The sequence below is a fragment of the Nematolebias whitei genome, chromosome 10 (assembly GCF_014905685.2).
Source record: "Nematolebias whitei isolate Nwh7 chromosome 10, NemWhi1, whole genome shotgun sequence".
Lineage (NCBI taxonomy): Eukaryota > Metazoa > Chordata > Actinopteri > Cyprinodontiformes > Rivulidae > Nematolebias > Nematolebias whitei.
In genome coordinates, this window is record NC_056507.1 from 4,723,878 (window position 1) to 4,732,319 (window position 8,442).

Below are 8,442 nucleotides of genomic sequence, written 5' to 3' on the forward strand. Positions count from 1 at the left end.
AAATAAAAAAAGTAAGATATAGAGAAGTCAGTCAGCCTTGGGTTTGATGTTTTGGAAAAAAAATTTAATGACCACATCAACGTAAAAACTGGCGTTTAGTTTCTTTTCTAAGTAATATTAGGCCAAATACAAGTAATGATAGTTATCATGTGCCAAATCAAAGTTAAGCAATGATGTCATACGTCCTCACGCAAAACTCAATTAGATTATTGTCTGTAATGTGGCAGAAAGAAATCATTCAGTTTAGGGACGAACCGGTGATAATTATGTTCATTTGATCTTTTTAAATTTGTTCTTTATCAACAACTTTTCTTTTAGGAAACAGAGTTTTAGCTAAAACTAATCATTAATTGATCTCTGTGTACATTTGAATGGTCTTTTTGTTTTACACGTCGTCATTTTTAAAAACGGTGTCGTTTGAAGACGCCTGCGGTACGAGGCCGTTAAATAATCTGAGGACGACAAAGAGAAGCTCTTTGTTCTGACGAACCATCGTTTTGTGGTTTCTGAGGCTCTCCTCGGCAGATGCAGCTGCTCAGTCGTGCAGATGTTCCAGTTGTTACCGGCTGATGAAAGAGCAGTCACAGGAGGTTGTAACACCAACACATACTTTATGACACAATTTGAGATTTCAAAGATTTAAAACAATTTTTTAAAAATAAAGTAGATGCCATTTCTTGCATCCTTATGTATTTTAACCGGTTAAACATCTACATTTACCTACATAAATAAATTATTTAATAATTAACTAGAGAGCAGCAAGACGTAGCCTGACCAACAGCTCTCCTTGTGTGAATAGAGCACGCTCTACTTCTTTCAAGCATTCTAAGCCCCCCCCTCGCATGTCAAGTACCATTTCCATTCTCACTGCCTTCACGTGCTTCTGTTTTCGGTTGTTAATGAGAATACTATTTTTTAATGAAAGTAAATTAGATTACCTTTTCCACATTTTTATCGCTGTTATTTTGACAAATTGGTGCCGTTGTTTTGATGCGTGATTAAAGTGAATAATACACATCAAACATTTGTCTTGTATTTTTAATAAACAATCGAAATTTTATTAATGACTCACTTGTCCAGAACATCCTTGTAAGAGACTGATGATCTCAATGGATTTCTTCCTGGTAAAATAAAGTAATAAAAATAAAACTTAAATTGTAAAACTGATTTGTAATTTAGTTGTGCTGTTTAATTATATTTTTGTGTTTTTCATTAAATTGCCCATGACTAAACTTTTATGAGCAGATAATTTTTTAAGGGTAGACGCAGAAATGCTTACTTGAAGGAGCAGCTCTGATGTGATATTAGGAAGTTCATAAGTGGCTGTTATGTTTAAAATTAGTGTTTATGTAATTATTTTCAGATTAAATATCCAATATAGGTTTAATTCGTTCAAGGCAGTCAAATTTGTTTATAACTTTATTATTATTAAGTCTGAGAGTGACCGGATCCAAGGAAATGGTTACTGCACCCTGTCAAAATAAGAGAGGTTCCGGATCCTGTTCTGGCTGGATCCGGCTCAAATGAAGCCCTGGCTGTTACAGAAAATTAACTCAAAAACTTAAAATAAATAAATTAATTTAACTTAGCTGTGGACATTTTAGCCTTCGCTAAGCTCGAGCTGTTGTGGACGAACGTCCAATGATTCGTTTCTGAGAGTTTCATTAAAATCTGCTGCTGGTTCATGGGAGATGTAGTTACAGGATCACCCTCCAGCACCAATTAAACATCTCCTCTATGTTTAAAATTAATATTTAGTATAAATGTTTTTAAAAACGGACCACGTGTCGCTTGAGTACTGAGCCCAAAACTCACTCTGCTGAAGCTGGACCTGATAAACGGACTTCTGAGGACCGTAAACAACCCCAGTACCGGTTGGACCTCAAGTTTCTGACATCTCAGTTACAACTAAACAGCTGCATCCACTGAAGAAGACTGCTTTAAAACCAACTCAACGTAAAAATGAATTTAATTATGCCTATCCAATGAAAATAAAAAGCTGCGTTTCCCTAAACACAGACTCAGTCGTCTCCTCAGTGAAGAAACGCTACAAATGAGGTGTTTCTGGAGAAGGAAGCTCAAACCTTTCAGTCCGACAGTCGGGGGCTTTTAAAACGTTGGGGCTTGAGTTGTGGGTGAAAGGAGGGGGCGGATGAAATCTGGAGGGGGAGACGCTGCTGTTTCACGTCACTGCGTCAGAGCCAGGAGGATGTCTTTAACCAGCATGGTGCCGATCACCATCTTCTCACAGTTGACCGTCAGCTGAGCGGCGCCCTCCTCTCTGGTTGCCACGGTGACCAGCACCAAGCTGCTGCTGGTGACGGTCCTGCCAGCAAACCTGTGGACAGGATGAGCAGGAGGAGGAACAGGAGGACTGAGGTCAAAGCAGCAAAGACCAGAAGTAAAGTTGGAGCGATAAGAGGACAAACAAGTCGGTCAGGATCCACGTCGAGTAAACACAAATCTTACAAAGTGAAATTAGTGAAAAAATATATTTTATTTTTAGGAAAACGTGTACTTCTTTGCTGTCGTGTCCAAAGTTCAGCTCAGAAAATATCCTTTAGCACCACGTTCGGCCTAGAAGTCACGTTTGTCTCAACCGGTACCAAATAAAACACGGAGACTGGCAGTAAATGGCACCAGTGCTGTAGTTCCAGTTTGTGAGCTGCTACATTATCTGCACATAACTCATTACAGCTCTGAGCAAGAAGGACCAAACTACGAGTCATTTATTGATAATTAGTGAAGTCATACAACGGATAAATGGAAGCGTAAATATTATTTAACATTTGGATAAACTAGAAGTCTAACAAAACATTAAATATTTGATCAAACTCCTAAAAAATAACACTTGTTTTTTATGAAGTTACAGTCATCTAGTACTACCTCAAACCATGGTACAAGTACCACCGGAGGTACAAGTACCACCGGAGGTACTCAGGACCGCTCTAGTGGAGCTCAGCAGAAAGTTTGGTATGTATTTACAAAAGAACAGAAAAATGAGCGGCTCAACCTCAAACTTTCTTGGCTCCCAACAGAAATAACTGGAGAACATTTTGAGAAACTGGACAACGGAGAGCTGGTCCTCTAATGGGTACTTAGTGGTACCGGAGAAGTTTCTACAGGAACTCGACACAAGATGTAAAACAGAAAGGTTGAATTAAGTTGCCTTAAATCAGCTTGTGTTCACAGATAAGAAGACACGATTGTATTCACTTATTTTTCCAATATCTGTCATAAAGACGATGCTTGAAGTTGTATTTCCTGCAGCAGCACTCGGTTAAAAAAAAGTTTGAGAACCTCTGATAAGAATTTAAAACATTTCTGCATTATCGCCATCTAGAGGTAAATTTACAAACTGCAACTAACTAAAAACTCAAGGGCGTAAAAAAACTCGAGTGAGGTGTTTGTGCTGCTCTGCAACATTCACAGCATTTTCATGAATAAAGCTGAATATTTGCCGTTTGTGTTTTGATGCGATGTGAAAAGCTGCCACCTCTTTTCTCCAGAAACCGGTCAAAACACCGACATCGTTCCAGGACGTTACTGTTGTGTCGACCTTTAACCCTCTCACCTGCACTCTTTGTCTGAGCCACAGGGGACTCTGCTGAGGTTGGCGGCGGTGGTCACTCTCTGGACGATGGCGTGTTCGTTCCGACACTTGACGTCCAGCGTGAGCTTCTCTGTGATCTCGTTCATGCCCATCAGCTGACCTGCAGGAGAACAAACACAGCGCCGGTCAGTCAGTCTGTAACGGAGCAAAACCATTATAAAGCAGAGTTCGGCTAGTAAACCCAGTGAAAACTGTAGCTTGGTGGTCAGTGCCCCCGTCTCACACTCGTAAGGCTGCAGGTTTGAGCCCAGTTTGCGACGGGAACAGAACCTGGTGTAAAACGGTCAAATCCACTGTGTGAGCTCACGCTCTGTGGTAAGCGCTGCAGCAGGAAGCAGCCAAAAGAAAAACGATATTTAACATGGCCCCTGCTGGCAAAAGACACACGATGAGGAATTATTAATTTTTATCCTCCATCTCTAAACTTCAGAAAGATACAGTTTGTTGAAACTTGGTGATTTCTCACCTGAGCTTTGTTTACGAGACTTTAATAGCTCGATTTTTATTCATAACCGTGAACCCATCCTTTCCATTGTCAGTTTCCTGAGTGTCCCTGCAGATGTTTCCTGACTCCTGCCAGTTTTATGATCAAAGTAAATCCTGTTAAATGTGCTCAGTCTGGCTGAACGTTCAGGTCTTCTGTTGGATACAGAACAGCATCGTCACCTCTCAGTAAAGTACAACATGATGTTTACCAGAATGTTAAACATCTCTTAACCTGCAAATCAAACAAATCGGCGCTCATTAAATTTGTTGCACTGTGCAGCAAACGGCTCGGACAAGAAGTGCTGCAGGTCTCGGCAGATGAGCCGCTGTGAGACAGATGTTTTTATTTACGTGGTGCTTGGAGGACTGAAGGAGTTCAGAGGACAAACATTTCTTTGTGGAGCAGCAGGTGAGTTGGTCTGCTGTTGCAGAAGGTGCAGATAAAGGTCGATCACTAAGGAGGATGGGGGGGGGTCTGTGGGCACACAAACAGCTGGGAACAACTAATCTATGAAAGCCAACCTCCCTAAACCACATGTTCTGTCTTACTACGGCTGACTTTCATTCCTCTTCTTTCAAGTGTAAACCTGCACCTCTCCAGGTTCTCTTCCACCTGTTCTCACCACAGATCAGACTGTACCAGTCTAACATGATTCTCTGCTCCTCTAGATTTCCTCATAAAACCCCACGGCTCCTCCCTCGGCACCCTGGCATATGCGTTTTCTAAATACACAAAGACACAATGGAGTTCCTTCTGACCCTCGCTGTACTTCTCCATCAGCATCCTCAAAGCAAAGATGGTGTCTGTGGTGCTCTTCCTCGACATGAAACCATACTGCTGCTCCCTGGAGATAAATATCTAATAAAAAATAATCTGCTGTATTTGCTGCTGTTGTCAAAACTTTAGAACCACTCGAACTTTGACAGGAAATTAGTTTTTAAAATGTTGCTTGTGTGCAGGATTTACAGAGCTCATCGTCAACACGGTGGAATGATGTGCAGTCCCTCGCTACTTCGCGGTTCGTTTATCACAGACTCGCTCTATCGCGGTTTTTCAAAATAAGATTGGACGTGACACACAACTGGCTGACTGATGAACGATCTGCATGGAATTTTTTATTTAAAATATATATAAGTTAAAATTATTTAGCACCTGCTGCAGCTTTGTGCAGCCCATACTGCAGATAAACTTCCTGCTGCAGCTGATCAGCTGCTCTCCGTGCAAAGCGGGGAAGTGGGCGTGGCCAAGCGCGCTTGCAGATGGCAAAGAGCAGAGGAGGCAAGGAGCTGAAATCATTCTGTGCTCTTTTAGAGCGTTTAAAGTTTAGAAACATTGTTTAGAGTGTGCAAGAGTGTGGGAAGTGTTTAAAACACATATACATACACACACACACACACACACACACACACACATATATATTTTTGAATAATAAAATAAACTACTACTAACTACTTGTACTATTATTCCTACTTCATGGTTTATCACTTATCGCGGGGCTTCATGGTACGGATCCCCCACGATAAATGAGGGACTACTCTATTGCATCTTAACACACACACACACACACACACACACACCTTGTTCCTTTTTGAACTCGTTTTCTGTGAGGAAGACGGGCCTCATCAGCTCTCCAACAGGCGGCTGGATCGACACGAAGAACTTCTTGGTGTGGGTGCTGCAACACAACAGAGTCTTGTTTTCAGGAGGAGATGAGGACTTCAGACTTTTAGTGATTTCAAACTCTCTGACTTTTTTTAATATAAATCAATCCAGAGCAGAATACGCTGCGTTCAGGTGTGGTCCTCGTCTCTACACAAGCCTGCTCAGGAGAGCTCAGCGTTACGGACCATAAAAGTTAGGCTTCTTCTCACCACAGCTGGAAGTTTGCTGCTTGCGTCGAGTCACAGAAATCAATGCCCATCACCGATGAGGCCGTCCCACCAGCCGGCAGCAACTCTGTCAACGCAAAGAAACAAAAACACACAAACTAAAAGAGCTGCTTTGACGTCCAGCATCTCCTGCTATTAGGTTTTAGAACATGATGTGCTTGTAAAACTCAAAACTAAAATAAATTGTGAAGTGATGTGAGACAGCCCTGTTCACTCGAAGAGGATGATTCTTCACATTTTCCGTCTGATTCCACACAACAGACTTCACTGTAGTTTAATGAACGGCGAGAAAGACATTTATTCTGTTTATACTCTGGACGAGCCACTGCTCACCGATCTCCGGGAACTCCTTGACCCTCATCCCTGACTGCAGCTTCACGTCCTCCATGTGCAGGCTCTTGGTGTCGGACGTGGAGTTGTTTGTGAACTGCAGCTGCACGGCCACCATGTTGGCGTCGGGGCTGAACGGCTGCCGGCTGAAGCAGTACTCCACCGACAGACCTTCTCCCGTGATGCGGTGCAGCAGCTCGAAGTTCTTCAGCGCGCTGGAGGGAGCGATGGTCTGCGGAAAGACGCGATTCTGTCATCTGCGTTTTACAGCATCACTTGGTTTCATTGGAAGAGAAGTTAGGAGTAAAAGGTGTGAAGCTCTTACAGCGGCTGAAAGGACGGAGTCAGACAAAGACAAGCCCTCCAGGTCCGTCACAAGGCTGCTGGACAGTAAGGTGCTGACGGGAGTGACTTGAGGCGAGGGAGCAGGTTCAACTGGAAGAGACGCCCACAAACTGAACACACCAACTCCATCCATCCATCCATCCATCCATCCATCCATCCATCCATACATCCATCATCTCCATCATCTCTACCCACTACTTCCTTTCTGGGTCGTGTGGGTCACTGGTGCCCATATCCAGCGGTCACTGTATGAGGCGGGGGACACCCTGGACAGGTCTCCAGTCCTTCACAGGGACGACACACCAACTTTTCACGTTAATTTTAAAATAATTTTTGATGTAGTCTTGTTGGTGGGCATTTCACGCACATTACTGAGGTCCTGTTTGTTCCTCCTGTACCGTTTCTTACTGCAGATGTCATCGTTTTGCAACTGTTCCAACTTCAAATTGTTAAGAGTCTTCAAGATGCATTGGAAAATAATTTTCAGCAGCTTGGATTTGGTTTAATACCCCCCCCACCCCACCCAGTGACAGCCTTAATAATGGAAGTTATAAAGACTTAAAAGATCTCCAGTCAGCAAATACCTTTATTTCATATCCAGGGCTGCCACTTTTGTCCAATTTCTGATCTTCTGCCACTCCTCTGTTCAGCAGCTTTGTTTCAAAGTGATTGTAACTTTAACTGACCCAGTCAGCCTGATGTGTAACGTCTGTGCTTCACCCTTCAGTAGCTACGCAACAAGCAAACCTTGGTTTCAGCTTGGTGCAGATGTCAGATACTTGCTTACTGTCTGGCCGATGTGTTCAAACCCCTGGTGCAAAGTGAAAAACAACATTTACAACCTACTGCAACCATTTTTTAGCAGGTTATAAGTTCAGCAAAAACTTTAAGCCAGGGGTGCCCAAAGTGGGGCCTGCGGGCCAAAGTTGGCCCCCCAAGCTGTCCTCATTATTATGTTAAAATTTCCTTTGAAGATTCAATGTGTTTCCACTCAGTCACTCCAAGTTAAAGTTGGCCCAATGACTCCTGTAATGACACTACACAGCTGGAGTGACTAATTTGTGCATTCATTTTTTAAAATTTTAATAATTTATTTTCCCCGTGACCCAAAATGGAAGAAGCGGGTAAAAGATAATGGATGGATGGATATTTTATTTTGACAGACTTCATACGGTCTCTCGGCAGTTTCTTGCCGCTGAATAACTTTTCATTTGACAAAGCTGAGCATCATGGAGGTGCCCCTTCTTGAGCCCCCCTAAATTTTACCTCAGCATCTCTGAAAAATTAAGAAACCATCATTAGGATTTTGTAAGGAAACAGTTCTCAAGCCTTAGATTCACCAAAATATTGAATTGAATAAATATGGAATAAATGACAACAGCCTCAAAGGGGCCAGTAAAATCTATAATTTTTTGCACAAGTCCCACCACCTGTCAATCAATCCAGTAGGCACGTCAGCGACTGACCAGTGAGCAACTGACCAGTCAGCGACCGACCAGTCAGCGACCGACCAGTCAGCGACCGACCAGTGAGCGACCGACCAGTCAGCGACCGACCAGTCAGCGACCGACCAGTGAGCGACCGACCAGTCAGCGACCGACCAGTCAGCGACCGACCAGTCAGCGACCGACCAGTGAGCGACTGACCAGTCAGCGACCGACCAGTCAGCGACCGACCAGTCAGCGACCGACCAGTCAGCGACCGACCAGTCAGCGACCGACCAGTGAGCGACCGACCAGTCAGCGACCGACCAGTCAGCGACCGACCAGTCAGCGACC

The 8,442-nt window shown here is 43.4% G+C and overlaps 1 protein-coding gene across 1 annotated transcript in view; it reads right to left on the reverse strand.

The window, feature by feature from the left end:
* Positions 1-1,378: 1,378 nt before the first annotated feature.
* LOC119415918 (AP-3 complex subunit beta-2) overlaps positions 1,379-8,442 on the reverse strand; it is a 60,694-nt gene continuing 53,630 nt past the window's right edge. Inside the window, exons 22-27 of the mRNA XM_037683087.1 lie at positions 6,645-6,754; positions 6,323-6,551; positions 5,972-6,056; positions 5,678-5,775; positions 3,575-3,713; positions 1,379-2,338 (exon numbers count right to left, since the gene is read on the reverse strand). Coding sequence (XP_037539015.1) covers positions 2,188-2,338; positions 3,575-3,713; positions 5,678-5,775; positions 5,972-6,056; positions 6,323-6,551; positions 6,645-6,754 — 812 coding nt within the window. The 3' untranslated portion in view covers positions 1,379-2,187. The remainder of the gene's footprint in view (positions 2,339-3,574; positions 3,714-5,677; positions 5,776-5,971; positions 6,057-6,322; positions 6,552-6,644; positions 6,755-8,442) is intronic.